General features: G+C 66.8%; 3 protein-coding genes across 8 annotated transcripts; all 3 read left to right on the top strand.

Annotated features, from left to right (window-relative positions):
• The first annotated feature begins 417 nt into the window (after nucleotides 1-417).
• On the top strand, nucleotides 418-2,853 carry LOC142419826 (uncharacterized). Of its 5 annotated transcripts, XM_075523157.1 has the most exons (5): nucleotides 418-885; nucleotides 1,067-1,093; nucleotides 1,428-1,569; nucleotides 1,689-1,782; nucleotides 2,426-2,853. In XM_075523157.1, exons 3-5 carry the CDS (start codon nucleotides 1,523-1,525, stop codon nucleotides 2,840-2,842), a joined length of 558 nt encoding a protein of 185 aa, XP_075379272.1. In that variant the 5' UTR covers nucleotides 418-885; nucleotides 1,067-1,093; nucleotides 1,428-1,522; the 3' UTR covers nucleotides 2,843-2,853. The 5 variants fall into 5 exon arrangements, with proteins under 5 accessions (XP_075379272.1, XP_075379271.1, XP_075379268.1 ...); XM_075523156.1 differs by having other exon boundaries at nucleotides 1,067-1,569; XM_075523153.1 differs by having other exon boundaries at nucleotides 418-1,093.
• A 379-nt stretch (nucleotides 2,854-3,232) lies between these two features.
• On the top strand, nucleotides 3,233-6,361 carry RAMP2 (receptor activity modifying protein 2). 2 transcript variants are annotated; one of them, XM_075523158.1, is made up of 5 exons: nucleotides 3,233-3,373; nucleotides 3,517-3,667; nucleotides 4,792-4,902; nucleotides 5,265-5,367; nucleotides 5,822-6,361. In XM_075523158.1, the coding sequence occupies exons 2-5, from the start codon at nucleotides 3,607-3,609 to the stop codon at nucleotides 6,075-6,077; spliced, it is 531 nt and encodes a 176-aa protein (XP_075379273.1). In that variant the 5' UTR covers nucleotides 3,233-3,373; nucleotides 3,517-3,606; the 3' UTR covers nucleotides 6,078-6,361. The 2 variants fall into 2 exon arrangements, with proteins under 2 accessions (XP_075379273.1, XP_075379274.1); XM_075523159.1 differs by having other exon boundaries at nucleotides 3,308-3,373; nucleotides 3,589-3,667.
• Nucleotides 6,362-7,051: 690 nt separating this feature from the next.
• VPS25 (vacuolar protein sorting 25 homolog) lies at nucleotides 7,052-10,083 on the top strand. Its single transcript, XM_075523001.1, has 6 exons — nucleotides 7,052-7,171; nucleotides 7,398-7,543; nucleotides 7,647-7,700; nucleotides 8,173-8,261; nucleotides 8,781-8,856; nucleotides 9,400-10,083. Exons 1-6 carry the CDS (start codon nucleotides 7,125-7,127, stop codon nucleotides 9,510-9,512), a joined length of 525 nt encoding a protein of 174 aa, XP_075379116.1. The 5' UTR covers nucleotides 7,052-7,124; the 3' UTR covers nucleotides 9,513-10,083.
• Nucleotides 10,084-16,588: the final 6,505 nt, after the last annotated feature.

The raw sequence follows: 16,588 nt of genomic DNA, 5'->3' as shown, positions 1-16,588 counted from the left end.
GCCGGCTGCCCCGGCCCCGCCCGGACGGGGGCTGGGGGCTGCCCCGGGGCGCCGCTTCCCGGCGGGGGGGGGGGGGAGAGGCGGGCGGCCTCGCCGGGGTGGCCGCGGGGGCCGGGCAGGGCCGGCCCGCGCCCGCAGCCCCGCATCCCGCCCGGGCCCGCATCTGATGCCTGCGGGGCTTCGCTGAGTCAGGCGGGGCGGGGGCCCGGCGTCCCCCCGACCTTCCCGGGCATTGGCTCGGGAGCGGGCGGGCAGCGCTGGGACGGGCCGGGGACCGGGATAAATCCCCGCGCACAGCCCCAGCGCGGCCGCGGCGGGCCCGGCGGTGGGAGGATGCTCCTCGGAGCGCGGCTCTGCTGCCTGCTCCTTCCTCTGCTCCAGCGGGGTAAGGGCAGCCCGGACCCGCAGCCGCGGGGGCGGCAGCCGGGGCTGCGCGGAGGCACCCAGGGGGGCGGGCACGGGGACTGGCCAGGCAGCGAGTCCCCATAGGGTCCCTGGCCCATTTCTCCCCTCTGTCCCAATGCGTCGGTGCTGGGGGCAGCTCCCCTGGCCCCTCCTGGCCTCCCCTCGGAGGCTGCTCTGGGCAGGGTTTGCCACGCGCTTCCCTGCCCACGGGGTTGGTGTTTGCTCAGGAACTGCTCCGTCCTGGCTGCAAAGGCTGAGGCAGAGGCAGGAACCTCCTGTTCCCCCTCTCTCCCCTCGGCCCGGTCACCTCCGCCGTGCTCAGCTGGGCCTGGGAGGAGGAGGGGTCTCCGGCGTGCTGGGACCACCTCGGCTCGTGCCCCAAAGCCGGCTGGGCCTGTCCCTGGCTGTGCAGCCCTGGCACCCCGTGTCTCCTTGCTGCAGGGCGTGGGGACACCGAGTACGGGGACCTTGAGGACGAAGGTAAGGCCCTGGTGCCATCGTCCCAGCGCTGCTCTGGCCCCGGCTGCCACAGCATCACCGTGGCCGTGGGCTCTGCTGCTGGCGGAGGCGGCGTCTGCACCCCCGGGGGATGGGATGGGGCCCTGCCCTCGCATGGTCCCATGGGTCCTGCCAGCGCCAACGGCACCGTCTGTCCTTCCAGGTGACTACCTGTACCGGGACGAGGACGGTGAGTAGAGCTGCCCTCCTGCGATCCTGGCTGTCCTCCCCATCCACCCACAGACCTCGGTGCCCCATGCGATCTGCGCTGGGGCTCGCAAGAGCCCAGGTCCCGGCTTGGCTGAGCCCACGGGGCCCCCGTGGCCACAGGCAGCCCCGGCAGCCCCAGCGTGGGACCCCCAGGGCCGCGCGTTGAACTCCCGCACGGCAAACGGGCGCCTGGCCCACGCTAGGCAGAGCTGGGAGCATTCCCCAGGGTGACCCCAAACAGCCCCCCCGAAACCGGGCTCGGGGGGAGAGCTGGGGGCAGGGTGGCATCCCACAGTCTGGCCGGTGCTCTGCAGGACTGCCGGAGGTGCTGGGGGGGCCAGCCCGCTGCGAGGACACCTACCAGGACTGGATCTCCCTCTACTGCTGGGCCCCCTTCCACGCCGCCCTCATGGCCACCCCCGAGGGCAGCCGCTGCCGCTGGGAACAGATCAGCAGGTGGGTCGGCGTCAGCCCCAGCGGTGCCGAATGCACGCTCAGAGCAGGGCCTTTGCGGGGCCGCCGCGGTGGACGTGTCCCCGTCCCGGCAGGCCGGCCTCACGCCGCCCCCTCCGCAGCACCTACAGCGAGCTCTCCGGCTGCACCCAGCTGCTGGCCCAGCTGCTCTCCTGCCCCTGGCCCGGCGCCGTCCTCGACACTTTCTTCCTGCAGGTCCATGCTGAATACTTCACCAACTGCACAGGGGCCGGGCCCCCCGGGCTGGGCGGGCCGCCCCCCACGATGGCTGTGGCTGCAGCCGTGGGGCTCAGCTGCCTCGTGCCCCTCGCAGCCGTCCTCACGCTCAGCAGAGCCCGGAAAGGGGCTCAAACCCCAGCAGGCAGCTGCCCAGCCCCTGCCTGCCCCCGCGCCTACGAGGGGCTGGCAACCGCCCTCTTCCCTCCCGGCCCTGGGAACTAACCAGCGGGCCGAGCGGGCCGAGGGTGGTCGGGACAGGGCAGAGCAGGGACGGGCGTCTGGGCATCCCTGGGGATGGAGCGGGTCCCGTGGCACGGGGGGAGGCTGGGCCCGGGACCCTGGATGCGTGCATCTGCCCCGGGGAGGGGGAGTGGCGGGAGAAGGGTCCCGGGTGCTGGGGTCCTGACCCTGCGTGAGCCGAGCCCCTTCCTCGGCACCGTCCCCCCCGCGGATGCCAGGCTGGCGGGGGGGAGCCCCGGGCCTTGGCTGGCAACCGCCGTCCTGTCCCTGCCCGTCCCGTCCCGTCCTGTCCCTGCCCGTCCCCTCCGGATGCCCCAGGAGGGGGGCGGCTGTCCCGGCCCTGGGACCGCGCTGAGATCATTGGGTGTCTCCCTGGCAGAGGCTCCCGCTGCCTGGCCGGAGGCTCCTGCAGCTCCAACAACGAGCGGGACCAGGGGCTCCAGCCCGGCAGCCCCCAGAGCACCAGGCTGATGGCTTCCAGATGCAGCCGCTCACCCACGAAAGGTCCCGCGGTGCCCTGGAGCAGCGGCTGCCGCGGCCCCGAGGGGTCAGGCGGCTCTGCCAGGACATTTGCTGGGGAGCACAAAGCCCGGCGAGATCATCTTTCACAGCAGGGAGGGTCCCTCCGAGCTGCGCTTCATCGAGCTCCGATTCACGCTCTGCGCGTCCCACGGGCGGGCTGTTAAAGGGGAAGCTTTGGGCTCACGCTCTGCCCCGGGTCAGAGGTGAAATGAGCTCACTCGGCCTCAGCCCAGTCCTTGGGCAGGAACACCGCAGACCCGCGGGGCCGGGGTAGTTCTGGCCGGCGCTGCGCTGCGGGGGGATGCGGGCCCCGCAGGCGGGAGCTGTGCCAGGAGCGAGGGGCTCTGGCAGAGCCGGCCGGGCGCCGGGCCGGGCGGTGCGGAAGGAAGGCGCCAGGGCCGAGGACTGGCAACGTTGGCCGAGCCTCTGCCCTCTCCCCACCTCCCTGCCTGCGGCGGCCTCGCACCCACGGGCAGGTCTCGCCCTTCCCTCCCCGGCTGCAGGCAGGGGCCAGGCTTGCCCCGGCGGTGCCAGCCACGGAGCAGGTGCCCGGGTGAGCTGGAAGCCGCGGTGTCGGGGCCGTGGGTCCCCCCGCTGCCCCCACGCCGGGCGGCAGCGCCTGTCCGGGGACATTACGCTTCCCCGTCCACTCCCCCCGGCTGCCGGGCTGCCTGCCCTCCACGCAGGAGAAGAGGGATTTCACAACCCAGCCCAGACAGGATTAAAGAGAAATACACAAGTAAACAAATAGCGGCCTCGTAAAACTGGACGTGCTGCGCGGGGAGCGGAGCCTCTGGGCAGCCGGGTGAGGCGCGGGCTGCCTGGGCACCGGGGCGCGGGAGCGATGCCCGCGGGGGCCAGCGCCGCGCCGCGCGGTAGCGGGGTCCCGCCGGGAGAGCCGCTTTAACGCGGCGCTGAGCAATCTCATTTTTCACACGTCTCCCGTAGTCAAACTGCCCCTGTCAGAGGAAAGGAGTTGCTTCCTGTTATTTCCATTGAAATACTTGTCCCGGTCGTTAGCCGGCAGGCTTTTGCAGGATGGCACCGCGCACGCAGACGGGCTCCGGCCGGCTCTCCCGAGGGCTCCTGCTGCTCTGGGGTAAGTGCGCGGGGGCGGCCCCGGGGCCGTGGCTGCCGGTGGCGGGAGGCTCCGCGCCTCGCACCACCCCGCACGCGGCCGCCCTCCCGCGCGTGGGGCCTGGGGCCGGGGTCTCGGCTCAGCCCGGCCCGCCGCCCGCCCCGGCACGGGGCCAGCCTGGCAGCGCCGAGGGCGGCTGGGGCGGCCGTCGCCTGCGTGGCCAGGGGCTGGTGGCAGGCGGGCACCGGGCGCTGCCGGGCGTCCCCCACCGCGCTCATCCCCGATCTTTTTGCAAACGACCCACGGGAACAGCTGGGGAGCTCTGCGAAGCCCCGGGCTGGGACAGAGAGGGGATGGATGGGGCCATCACAGACCGGGACCGGGACCGGGACGGGGCGGGCTGCCCTTGCCACAGCCGCTGTGCCAGCCCGGGAGCACCCTGTGGCCGGTGCCTGGCCGTACCGGAGCGCCGCACGAGCGGCCCAGGCAGGGCCCACCGGGGTGGTTCACCACGCGACCGGCATCGCTGCCCCACGCCGTGGGCCCTTGGCCGAGGGCGGAAGATGGATGGGGCGGTTTCCTCGGGCCGTGGGGCTCCGGTGGGCCAGGCGGCGGGCAAGCGGCTGGCAGGGTGGAGGAGGCACGTGCCCCACGCCATGGCGGGCTGTGCTGGGTGTGGGGCAGATGGCGGGCGGAGGGGCTCTCCAGCAGTGCTGCGCTGCGGCCCGCGCTTCCTCTTCCTGCCCCAGCCCTGTCCGGCTGCAGTGCAGCCACCCGGGGCGATGGGGCAGCCGCCGTGCTGGCTCAGCACGGGTGGGGGACACGGCTCGCCCCCGTGCTGTGACCCACGGCCCAGGGTCCCCAGCCCCCAGACAGCCCCTCCGAGCCCTTGGGCAGCTGCCCGCAGCCTGGCTGAGCCCTCCCCACAGCCCTGCCTGCATGGGCGGCTGGACACCCTGGCCCCAGAGCATGCCGGGCTCCGGGCAGTACGGCTTCCCGCACCCTGACCGCGGGCTCCAGTGGCCCCCGAGGGACACCCGAAACCATTCCCCTACTGCAGACCCCAGCCTCTGCCGGGGCAGCTCCTGTGCACGGGGCCCTGCCAGTGCCTGTCCCCCGCTGACCCTGTCCCCTCCCCTCCGCAGCATTCCTGGGGACTGGGTTCTGCCACGCGGGCGCCGAGGCCGAGGGCTTCGGCCAGGACGCCAGGACAAGCCCACCCATGGCCATGTTCAACTGGACGGCCCAGCTCGTGGGTGAGTGCTGGGGCTTGGCAAGGGCCAGGCAGCATCGCGGGGCCAACGGTGCCCTGGCCGGGGCTGGCTCTGCACCGCACGGTGACCCCCCCTTTCCCACGGCTGTGCGTTCTCTGTCCGTCCCCAAAGTAGCTGGCCTGCGCCGCGGAGCCCTCCCCGGCAGCCGGCAGCAGCCTGCTCTCCTGCTGTGCTCCTGGGCATCGCCCTGGGGCTGCTGTGGGGTCCGGCCCCCCACCGTGCCTGCATCCTCCCCCCCGGCCTGGGCACGGGTCCGGGTGCCAGGTGTCACCCGGCGGCAGCCGCGGGCAGGGATGAGCTCTGGCAGGGGCACGCTGCCCGTGCTCAGCGCCTTTCCCCTGCAGAGGAGACGTACACCAACATCACGCAGAAGTGCTGGGAGTTCTTCGTCGACCTGATGAGGAACGTGACGGCATCGGAGCTGTGCGAGTGGAAAGTCATCAGCAGGTACGGGGCGGCGGGACGGCCGGAGAGCCCTCCTGGGCAGCGCTGCAGGAGCACGGGGGGACAGGGGCTCTGACTGGCTCCCTGGCTGGGGAAGCCACACGTGGGGACCCTTTGGTGGGGGCATTGCTTGTGGCCCCTCCGTCCCCACGAGTGGAGCAGCTCCCAAGACAGTGGAAAGTGTTTGATGGGGGCAGAGTGCCCGGGCCGTGCCGATGGGCCACCAGCTCCCGGCCCGAGGTCCCCAGGGCCACCTTCCCCTCCAGCAGCTCCTGCCTGCGTGGGGCTGGCTGGTGCAGGCAGCGGGGCGTGGGGCAAGCCCTGGGCCGCCCAGAGCAGTGCTGCTGGGCCGGGGGGCTTGGGGCTGCCTGGGGGTCCGTGCCTCTGGTGTCCCGCAGCCACTCCGTGCCCCCGCGTGTCCCCATCCCCTCTCAGCACCCCGCGGCTCTCTCCCCAGGCCCTACAGCTTGCTGCAGGCCTGCCTGGAGGGCTGGGCTGACCACCTGCACTACGGCTACCCCAACGCGCTGGCGGAGCAGTACATCTTCCAGAGCCACCACCGCTACTTCCACAACTGCACCGTGGAGCACCAGGTCTACTTCGACCCGCCCGAGGACGTGCTGCTGGCCATGATCATCGCCCCCATCTGCCTCATCCCCTTCCTGGTCACCCTGGTCATCTGGCGCAGCAAGGACGGCAAGGCCCAGCCCTAGCACCGCTGCCCAGGCACCCGCTGCCGATTGCCGGCCGCCCCGCTGCCTGCGGCGGGCAGAAAGCGGGCAGCGGCGGCCCTGTGGGTCCTGTGCCCGGGTGCTGCCCCACGCTTCCCGCACCCCGGGGCCCGCGGGGCCACCGGTGGCTTGAGCAGCCCCGGGGGGGGCCGCCCCGGGGGGGGCTCCCAGGGTTACCGGCACACGCTTCCGGGGCGGCCGGTTCCGGCTGTGCCGCCGCCGGCACCCCCCGCCCCGCTCAGCCGCCGGCCCCGCGGCTGGGGATTAAACGCTTCGTCCCCCACGCGTGGCGCTGGTTCTTCCGCCGCTCGTTCACGCCGCGGCCCCCGGGCCCGGGCCCGCTCCCGCCGCCAGCACCGCCCCGGCACGGCCTCACCGGCAGCTCCTCGCCGCGGGGCGGCAGCGGGCAGCGCTGGGCGCGGCCGGAGCCCGCAGCCCTCCGCAGGGAACGCGCCCGGCGACGCGCCGGGCACCGGGCACCGGGCACGGGCAGGGGCAGGGGCAGGGGCAGAGGGCCGGGCCGCCGCCGTTCTGGCGGGGTGGGGCCCCGCGGAGGCGGGGCTTCGTGGGGGTGGGGCGGGGCTCCGCGGGGGCGGGGCGGGGGGCTCGCGGGGCGGGGCTCCGCAGGGGCGGGGCTTCGTGGGGTGGGGCGGGGCGGGGGACTCGCGGGGCGTGGCTTCGTGGGGGGGCGGGGCTCAGCGGGGGCGGGGCTTCGTGAGGGTGGGGCGGGGCTCCGCGGGGGCGGGGCGGGGGGCTCGAGGGGCGGGGCTTCGTCAGGGTTGGGCGGGGGTCCGCGGGGGCGGGGCGGGCGCCCCGCGGGGGCGGGGCTTCGTGTGGGGTGGGGCGGGGCTCCGCGGGGGCGGGGCGGGGGCTCGCGGGGCGGGGCTTAGTCGGGGTTGGGCGGGGCTTAGCCGGGGCGGGGCTTCGTGAGGGTGGGGCGGGGCTCCGCGGGGGCGGGGCCTCGGCGGAGGGAGCGGCTCGGGGGGGGCGGCCCGGAAGGCGGCGGCGGCGGCGGTTCCGGCGGCGGCGATGAGCTTCGCGTGGCCCTGGCAGTACAGCTTCCCGCCCTTCTTCACGTGAGCGCCGGCACCGGCACCGGGGGCGCGGGGCTGAGGCCGGGGCGGGGGGGGAGACCGGGACCGGGGCGGGGGGTGCGGGGCCTGGGGCGGGCGGGGCGGGGCCGGGCCGGGCTGAGCCGCGGCTGGGGTTAGGGCGGGCCGGGGGCGCCGGGTCCCCCCGCAGAGCCGCCCGGCCCCGGCCCCGGCCCCGGCCCCGGCCCGGCCGCTGAGCGGAGCCCCGCAGGCTGCAGCCCAACGGCGAGACGCGGCAGAAGCAGCTCTCGGCCTGGTGCGCGCTGGCGCTCGCCTACAGCCAGCGGCACCGGCTGCCCGCCATGACGGTGCGGGAGGCCCAGGACAGCCCGCTCTTCGCCAACCGCCGCCTGCAGCGTATCCTTTGGGGCCCGGCCCCGGTGCCCCCATGCCCCGCCTGCCGCCCCGTCCCCCCCCCCCCCTCCCGCGGCCGGTGAGCGCCTCCTTAACCCCCGCCCAGGGAAGCTGCCGCTGGAGTCCATCCAGGTGGTGCTGGAGGAGCTCCGCAAGAACGGTGGGTGCCGTCTGTCCGTCCGTCCGTCCGTCCGTCCCGCGCCGGTGCCCGGCCCGCAGCCCGCGGGGCAGGAAGGGCGGGAGCCGCTGGGCGGGCGCCGTCCCGCTGCCGGGAGCCGGGCCCGGGGCGCGCCCGGCCCAGCCCGGGGCCGTGGGCTCTGCCTCCGCCCGGGCAGCGTCCCACGGGCCTTCCCGGCCCTGGGTGCCCGGCATCGCCCACGCGTGGGAGCCAAAGCGCTGCCTCTCCAGGGGCAGATTAGGCTGCGGGAGGAAGAGGGGGCTCGAAAGAGAAATTAATTTCTGTAGCCGTGGAGATATTTGGGGAGCCGGCGTGAGCGGTCACATGGCGGGGAGAGGCAGCTGCCTGCAGCTGCCCGTGGGCATAACGTCTGGCACGTGCCGTGAAATCTGCGGGTTTGATGCTTGCTGTAGACTTGCGCTCTGATTAAATACCTTTTCCCTGTTGGTTTTAGGGAACCTGGAATGGTTAGATAAGAACAAAACCAGTTTTCTGATCATGTGGAGGAGACCAGAAGAATGGGGAAAGCTCATCTACCAGTGGGTGAGAACATAGCAGCTGTCTGGCCCCACAGACCAGGCTTTCAGTGCCTGGGAGGACAGGTGGTATTGGCTGCGATGTGTGAAAAAGACCGCTGGAATATTTTTCATTTGCTTCCTCACTGCTTTTACCTTCCTTCTTCCATTTCTCTCTGTCGCAGAGAAGCGTAGAGACGTTAACAGCTTTTTACTTAACAGCTGTAAGACGCGGTTTGAGCAGCGGATGCAGTCGTCCGCTCCCACTGCAGCTGGCTGTTCCGTAGTGAGGACAGAGCTGCGTCACCTTCGTATGGCACGAGTCCTTATTGCGAAACACGTGGGCAGAGGGGCAGGGAAGGGAACCGTCTTAGTTTCCTTAGGCCTCATTCCTTGACTCTCCAGTGCCCCAGAGCGTTTCCAGGGTGTTTTTGCTCATCGAGTGCTGTCCACGTTCCATTTCGCTTGCACTGAAACGTACGAGAGATCACGCCAAGGATGTTAAATCACACGGATGAGATTTGCTGTATTGCTTTTATGTTTCCAGGTGTCAAAGAACGGCTTGACCAACTCTGTATTCACGCTGTATGAACTAGCCAGCGGAGACGATACAGAGAATGAAGGTAATGTCATGTGTCAGTTCCGGAGCAGGTTTTCAGAGCACACTTGATTTGAGCATGTAAACAGTTGATTGTCAGATTATAGCTTTGTAGATTAAATATTTTAAAATTGCTTTTGCAAGCTCACACTGATCGCCACTGGCAAATGCCGCTCTGAAGGCTTTTTTACCACTTTGCACGGACATCTCCCTTTGCTATCACTGTTTGCACTCTAAACCTCCCCCTGCCCCCTGAGCCTCCCCAGTGCCCAGCTCTTCACCTGGCATGAGGTGTTTTGGTTTTATGCCTAGCTTCTGCGCTGCTGTGACTCACTCCCTTCTGTCTGTTGACCTTCAGGCTTTGTTCCTGATGCAGCAATGTAGTGATGAGTCTGTCAGCGTAGCCGTGACTCTGGATTTGCCGTAGCGTTACGGCGCTGGAGCCTGAAAGGTGCTCTTCAGAGCCCTCTGCTTCACTGCCACCAGTCCCTGGACTTTGGAAGCCTGTTTGTTTCCTGATGTATTTTTTTTTTTGTTCCTGTTGATGGGGATCTCTGTCCTTCCCTAGAGTTCCACGGCTTAGATGAGACTATGCTGCTCCGTGCCCTGCAAGCCTTGCAGCAAGAGCACAAGGCTGAAATTATCACGCTGGACGATGGTCGAGGCGTCAAGTTCTTCTGATAGCAGCCCCCTCCCCTCCACCCTTCCCTGGCTGCTGGAGTGGTTCTCGCTGTGAAGGTTTGCTCTCCTGGCCTGGTTTCAAGCCGTGACTGCAAGCAGCTGCATACTTGGGATTTCTTGGGGCGAGGAGAATCTGCGAAGCCTTCCAAAGACATGACTTCTTAGAAATATCCAGAGATCCTCTGTCTGTCTTTTCTCCCTGTTGATTGCGTTTGAGAGGCTAAAGCTGCACTAGGCAGTTCTGAGAGGGGCCACCCAGAACTGCAATAATGGGACTACTCCTGTTGCTGATCCCCGTTCCTGTGAAGGCCACGGAGCGGTCTCTTCAGCTGGCTGGTCGAGCTTGGCCTCGAAGGGCACCTCCTTCCCTGCTGCCAGCCGTGTGCTTGGGCTCTGCCGTCCCCGCTGCGTTGCCAAGCGGGGTGAAAGCAAGCACAAGGAACTCGCTGCTGTGCTGTAGAAGACCTCAACGGCGGAATGATACGTGCTTGCTGCAAAGCAGACTGTGCAGCGGGGTGGGGGTGGATGCCAAGGAACTAATTTGAAGTAATTAAAATGAGATGTATTTATAGAGCAGCCTGGGTGTTTTCATCTATCTCTATTTTTCCATCAGAAACAAACCAGAGCAGCGTACCAGATTCTTTCCCTTCAGCCGCGTTTCCTCACTGCACCGGATGAGCACAGCAGCGTGCTGGGGAGAGGGTGGGCCTGCCCAGCCACCCCTCCCGAGTGGGAAGCAGGCAGCACAAGTGCTTTTCTCCACACGCCAGAGCTACGGACCACGTGGGCCCTCACTGCCTGTCTTCAGGGCAACGTTTACTTTCATTTTCCACGTGCAGTCCACTGCAAGCTAATGGGTTTGTTGCAGAGGTGGTGGGGTAAGCTCTGTACAACAGTGGCTGGTAGAGGGTACGACTAAGTTTTTAGATTCTCAGTGCTGATAACAAAGTACCCAGCTTGTCAGAAACCACGACCCAGGTACAGTCTTTGACCCAGTAAATCCTTAATCGCTGACCAGTGGAAGCTGGGCAGCGGTGCCGGGGAAGGATTGCGCTCGCCTTTCCCATTCTTTGCCCGAGCATTCAGTGCTTGTTGCAGGCAGAGGTGGGTCGCTGCGCTGGAGCGACCTTTGATCGGACCCAGTGCGGTCGTCCTGAGGATCCGGTGGAGCAGACGGTGCCTGCTGCCCGGCACGCTTTAGCTGTCTGTCCCCAGCCGGTGCTGAACAGTCTGTCCTGCCTGTCCTGCCCTTGGAGGACGGCTCGGCGCTGGTTCAGCTGCAGTGCTGCTGACACCCGTTGTTGACAGTAGGCAATTTTCAGTGTAGACAAGATGCCGGAGTCCAGGCTGAGTTTGTGGGGCTGGGAAATTTAAAAATGTCCTTTTTGACCTGAACTCAGTGGGATGTGCTGGTTTGATCTGGGCAGATTGCTCTGGAGCTGTGGCTGGAGGCTGGTGACCAGGGTTCCTCTCTGCGCTGGCGACAGCAATGCTGCAGAGGAAGCCCTGTGTGCCAGCACTTCTCTGCTGGAGAAGGGCACCAGCGGCACTCGTGCCGAGTCACCGACACGCTGGGCTAATGTGGTCTCTGATCCTTTCTGGAGACCATCATCCCTACGAGCACTGAGATGACTTACGTGAGCAAATGGGATGGCACGGCCCGCGATGAGCTGCCTGCCCCCTCCCGCCGGTGCCGCAGCAGCCTGGGGGCAGCCCAGCCTGGTTTCTCGTGCCCTGGGCTGAGCCCCCACCCGAGCTGTGAGGTTTGGGGGCAGAGGATGGATGTGGCAGCCCTCAGGACGGACACACTGGGGACGCAAGAGCTGCCTTGGTGCCGCCATGCACTGTCTCGCTGGGGAATGTCTGAGGGGGGCTGAGGAAGCCCAGCTCCCCGCGGCCGCCGCCAGCCACGTTTGCAGAAGCAAAGGCTGCTGCAGGCTGTGCCATGCCATGAGCCAGGAGCCCTGCAGCGTGTCCCAGCAGAGGCAGCGTGCGTGTCCCCGCAACTGGCACAGGCTCTGCTCAGCCCGGGGCTTGCTGGTTGGACAAGGGTCCTCTGCGTTTGCAGCCAGGAAAGTCTCTGTGTAGGAATTGTCCGCTACCAGTGACTGCCCTGGGCTTGTTTCGATGTCCGAGATCTGCCTCTTCCTCCCTCTTCGTGCCACCCACGTTGACGCCCTCCCTCTCTGGTTGCTGTGCCCTCCCCTCTTGCTGCTTTCATAACCCTGCAGCGAGCCGTGTTTCTGTGCTGGCTGTTCTGTGCCTGATGGCATCTGCGTTTGATCCTGAATAACCAGCCTTTAGCAGCCAGGCCCGGGATGTTTGTATTTCTTGCTCTCCGTATGCATGATGCCGACCTCTCAGCGTTGTGTTCTGAGTTGCATGTGCTCTATGTAACCTGGCTGTCCTTGAGTGAGCCTGTGTTCTTAATTAAATTTGCTCCCTTCTTAGGAAATGGCTGATGTGACATTAGATAAGCCTAAAACCAGACTTTTTCTTTCCAAGGTGCTCCTGGCAGGAATTCGCTGCTCGTTTTCGGCTTCCTACTTAGTTGCTTACTTAGCGAGAGGAGGAGGAAGAGTACATCCCCCCCTTCCAGAATGAACACGGTGTAAAATTCCTTTTTCCACACCCTCTCGGCTGGTTACGAAAGGTCGCATCCAGCCATGCCTGCAAGGGCCTCGTGGGACCCACTCCCTGTGCCAGGCACGACGGCAGGGCCGCAGCAGCAGCGAGGTGCTGGCAGACGCTGCTGTCTGCCGGCGACTGCCCAGGGCTATGGGATGGCTCCTGGGGCTGGAAGAGCTGCTGCTGGCTGGTGCTGCTGCCCTGGAGGGAGCAGACGCTCCCTGGCTGTTCCCTCTGCGGGGGACGGTGGCAATTTGTATCTCCTGGTGATGTAAGCTCCTGTCGGCAGGTAAAACAAAGCCTTTTAATTGTCCTCTGAAACTGGCTTCCTTATCTTTATTCAGTGCTTCATGGCGTTTGATGATGTAATCATGGGATTGGGACACCAGAGCCAGCCCAGAGACGCTGCGTGAGGCTGCTCTGGTGTGGAAGCGCTTGGGTGCTGGGTAGAGATGAAGGAGACGTAATTAGACCGCTCAGAGAGAGAGCGTGGCAGCCTCCAACCATGACGTTCCCGCGAACGGGAGCGGTCACGCCTCTTCCCGGTGCTTCAGGCACAGTGCGAGAGCTGCAGGCGCTGCCAGAGCACAGCGCAGGGCAGGGGAGGCCTGCGTTCGTGTAGGCGTATGGCTGAAACCCCTCCGGGCAGCTGCCTCGCCTGCCGCTTCTCTGCCTCTGCTGTGCTGCCCGGCGCTGCCTACAGCAGGGGATCACCCGCCCCATCGCTGCAGCGGGGCCAGTCCCTTCTCACGGGGGTTTTGGCATTACAGAGTTTAAAAACCCAAACACAAACCTCTCTGCGCTCCCAGGCGTGCCATCGCGGGCATGGTTCAGGCTCCAGCACCCGGAGGTGCTTTCAAGCCCGGCCATGCAGCCCCGCGGAGGGGCTCGCCAGAGAAGGTGGCGTTTCTGCAGGGGGGCTGGCACAGCCCCCTGCCTCCGGCCCATGGCCAGTCTGAGGTCATTGCCACGTCTGGCTACGGTGATTAGGGCTCGCTGGCCAGGGCGAGGCGGAGCTCGGGGGGGCTGGTGCTGTGATAAGGTGCTATCAGGCCGTGCACACTCAGATCCCGCTGGTCGGGGAAGGAAAAACGCCGGGAGGTTTTTTATTTAATGCGGCTAGTTCGGAGCAAGAGTTGTTTCAGCTTGATAAATTTATATGTTGGGATAAACTTGCACAGGGGTTACACCTGAGGATTTCCTTAGCCCAGAGTTACAGATGTTATCTGCCTGGGGTTAAAGCCACAACTGAGGTTTAGGTGACATCTCCTCCTCCCTGAGCTCGTGTGCGCTGGGGCAAGGAGGGACACGGCAGGAGGAGGCCGGGAGCTCCTGCGGGCGCTGGGTGCTGAAGCCAACCAGAAACAAGCCCTGGGTTGCTGCAGAGCCCTCCTCCGCTCTGACCCTTCCCAGGACGGGCGCCCCGTGCCTCACAGCCCGAGCTGCGCATCCCCCATCTGCGGGGGACGCCTGCATTCGGACCCGTCCTGGCCCCTCCGTGATCCCGCCCTGAGCTCTGGGATCAGAATGGACAATTCCTGGCAGGGCTTGCTGGAGCAGGGAGCTGAGCAGGGCTTTGATTCATGATCTGATCCCAAGGAGAGCAATTACACAGTCTCCTGTTCTCTTCCTGGCAGCCAAATGCAAGTGAGAAATGGGTTATAATACGTTGCCTGATTGCAGCGGTTCCTCAAAGCGACGGGCTGGCGCTGGCAACCACAGCCCAGAAATGTCACCCTGATAACAGCCGGGGAGCTGCAGGCACCAGCGGAGCGCTGCGATGGGCAGCTGATTGTGGAGCAGGAACTTTTGATTGCGGGCCAAGCTGGCTCCAGCTTGGTGTCCTGGGCCAGGTCAGGAGGGGAGCTGTGCCCCTGCCCGAGCTGCCTCCCCCCTGCCAAGCTCGCAGCATGGGACAGCATTTGGGGGGGCAGTTGGGGAACTTCCCGTTCACCAGAGAGGTGTGGTAGGGCAGCAGTCGGAGCAAACTTCACCCCTAACTTCCTCTCCCATCTGCAGGGGCCTCACCAGGACACTCCTGCTCCTCTGGGATCTTCTGAGGCATCTCGTTTCACGATGAAAATACTTGATAAGGGGTTTGCTCTCCCTGCCCAGCGCGGGGCTGGCCGTCCTCGGGCCCCAGTTGCGGACAGGCCGGGTCCACCCTGCTCCATGCTGTGTGGAGGGAGCGAGGAGCTGGGACCGGTTTTCTTTCTTGGGGCTCCCCAGGCTGGGGACAGCCGAGCTGAGCACGCCTGGAGCACGCGCCTGTCCCGGGGCGGGGGGAGCTCCCAGCACAGCACAGCGAGCGCCCTTTCCCTGCCAGGACGGATCTGTTTTCCTGTTTAATTTAGGAAGACATCAGCGTGCGCTGATCCTCCAGCAGGCCCCACCGCTGCCTGAGCTGCCAGATTTGCCTCTGCTTTGGCAGCTGCAGAACGAGATGCGGTGCTGCCTGTCTCTTGGACCAGGCTGAGGATTTTCAGCCAGGAAGGACTGAAATCTCCACCTCTGCTGAAAGCTGTAGTCAGGACAGGATAAAAATAAAAGCAATTACTTTTTAAGCAGGGAGGTTTTTAAACCTGACATATATTACATGAGTAAAAGCTGCAGCCTCGTGTCCTGTGATGGGCTCCAGAGAAGAGGCAGAAGCTGAAGGACAGCTCTTCGCACGCCTCCTCCTGCCCTCCTGGGCTGGGACAACGATTGCCTGGCTCCTGCGTGGGCTCCTTCCTTTGTGCAGCCTGCAAGGTGCTTGGAGAAGAGTTCAAGAGGAGCGGGAAAGCCCGAGAGATGCGGCATCGGAGGTGGCTGTGAGGGGACCGGGGTGCACCCCTTTCTGGCAACGGATCTGGTGAGAAGCAGGCAGGTTCTGGGCAGGTCTGGGGCAGGGTGCATCAGAACGAAGCCTGTTGTTTGGCAGAGCTGAGTCAAACCGTGTCGCATCTTACAACAGGAGAGTCTCCCACGTCAGGGCCAGCACGAGCACCGCACCCATCAGCCATCTGTCCCGGCCTTTTGTCTCTGGCAGCCATGGATGCCCGGGGCTCCGGCCAAGGGGCCGCCTCTCCCGCCGGCAGCAGGCAGAGCCCTGCGGGAGGGCAGGCACCGAACGTGCGTCCTTCAGCCCGCGGTGGCTGTTCCCGCAGGACCGTGCCCCACACGCGCTCCAGGGAGCACAGGGATGGGTGAGCACGCGGTCACTGCTCTCTGCTCACCGGCCCGCGCTGCAGGCGAGCGGCTCTCAGCGAGGAGACGTCGGTCAAACCCCTTCCCGGGGAGGTGGTACCTGGCTCCTCCGGTGAGCTGGAGAGCAGGGCTGGACGAGCTGGGCCACGCGGAGGGAGCAGAGCCTGCCTGCGCATGGGAGATCAGCACTGTGACCCTCAGCCGAGCCAGGGCTTCTGTAGGAACGACAGTTCATTAAATGCTTCTCCCTCCTCCCGCCGGACAGGGGGGTTTGTGGGGCTGCGGCCGTGCGGGACAGGGCCTGCGGCTGTACAGCGGATCCAGCAGCCCCGCATCGCCCGGCGTCACCCTGCGTGTGCCAGGTTAGCGTTTGAGGGGGACGAGGCTGTGCTCCCGTGTCCATCCTCTCCTTAAGGTTTCCGGTATCGCCGAGTAGAAACAATTTGACCTTAGGGAAAAGAAATTAGCGCTGGCCTCAATTGCTTTGTGTTTTGTGTAAACAGCCTCAGCGGGTAGAACAACCTCCTCGTTTAACCTGCAGAGACAACAAGCTCTTGTCCGGGCTTTTGGCTCACGCAGGGCTGACACACACGTTCGTACCTTCCTGTTTGCGTGACCCTAATTTCAGGATTTCAGACCGCAGCAAACCTGGAGAGGGGCGGCTGCCTGCGGGGGCCCGGCAGCACGGGGGCCGATCCCGAAGCCCGGGGAGCGGGACGGGGCTTCTCCTGGACACGCAGCTCCGGAACCCCGAGTCAGAAGCTCCGAGGAAATCTCTAAACCAGGCACTTTCCTTCGGCTGCCTCGCCCCGCCTGGGCCTTCAGTTGCAGCCGCCCCATCGCCCGGAGCCCCTCGGGGGCGGTGGCGGGGAAGGGGCTGCCCTGCGGGGAGGGGAGGGCTGCGAGCCCCGGCTCAGCGCCACGGCAGCGCGGCTCCGGAGCTCCGGGAGGGAGCGGGGCCGTGTCCCCCGGCCCGGGGAGAACGGGGGGGGGGGGGCACACACGCCGGCGTCCCCGCGGGCCAAGCCGGGTCGGTGCCGGCGCTGCGGGGCCGGGGCTGCGGGGCGGCCGTGCGCGGTGCCGGGGCGCTCGCCCGCTGCGCGCAGCCCGTGTCCGCTGCCGCAGTGCTGGGCGCCCGTCCCGCTACCGGTGCCGCTGCCGCTGCCGGTGCCCGTGCCCGTGCCCGCTGGCGGGGCCGGCGGCGCGGCGCAGGCGGGGGGCGGCGGCCGCGCGGGGGCGGGCCCGGGCGGGGCGGGGGA

This window comes from Mycteria americana, chromosome 22 (assembly GCF_035582795.1).
Source record: "Mycteria americana isolate JAX WOST 10 ecotype Jacksonville Zoo and Gardens chromosome 22, USCA_MyAme_1.0, whole genome shotgun sequence".
NCBI classification, from domain to species: domain Eukaryota; kingdom Metazoa; phylum Chordata; class Aves; order Ciconiiformes; family Ciconiidae; genus Mycteria; species Mycteria americana.
The sequence above is the reverse complement of the archived record's forward strand: the minus strand, read 5'-3'. Positions and strand labels throughout refer to the sequence as shown.

Excerpts from the sequence above, each read along its gene's own strand:
- LOC142419826 (XM_075523153.1), top strand. The coding sequence starts at position 1,000 with ATGGGGCCCTGCCCTCGCATGGTCCCATGGGTCCTGCCAGCGCCAACG. Across the intron at positions 1,094-1,427 it reads CCTGTACCGGGACGAGGACG|GACTGCCGGAGGTGCTGGGG; the intron begins GTGAGTAGAGCT and ends GGTGCTCTGCAG. Across the intron at positions 1,570-1,688 it reads CGCTGGGAACAGATCAGCAG|CACCTACAGCGAGCTCTCCG; the intron begins GTGGGTCGGCGT and ends CCCCCTCCGCAG.
- RAMP2 (XM_075523158.1), top strand. The coding sequence starts at position 3,607 with ATGGCACCGCGCACGCAGACGGGCTCCGGCCGGCTCTCCCGAGGGCTC. Across the intron at positions 3,668-4,791 it reads AGGGCTCCTGCTGCTCTGGG|CATTCCTGGGGACTGGGTTC; the intron begins GTAAGTGCGCGG and ends TCCCCTCCGCAG. Across the intron at positions 4,903-5,264 it reads CTGGACGGCCCAGCTCGTGG|AGGAGACGTACACCAACATC; the intron begins GTGAGTGCTGGG and ends TTTCCCCTGCAG.
- VPS25 (XM_075523001.1), top strand. The coding sequence starts at position 7,125 with ATGAGCTTCGCGTGGCCCTGGCAGTACAGCTTCCCGCCCTTCTTCAC. Across the intron at positions 7,701-8,172 it reads GGAGGAGCTCCGCAAGAACG|GGAACCTGGAATGGTTAGAT; the intron begins GTGGGTGCCGTC and ends TGTTGGTTTTAG. Across the intron at positions 8,262-8,780 it reads GAAAGCTCATCTACCAGTGG|GTGTCAAAGAACGGCTTGAC; the intron begins GTGAGAACATAG and ends TTATGTTTCCAG.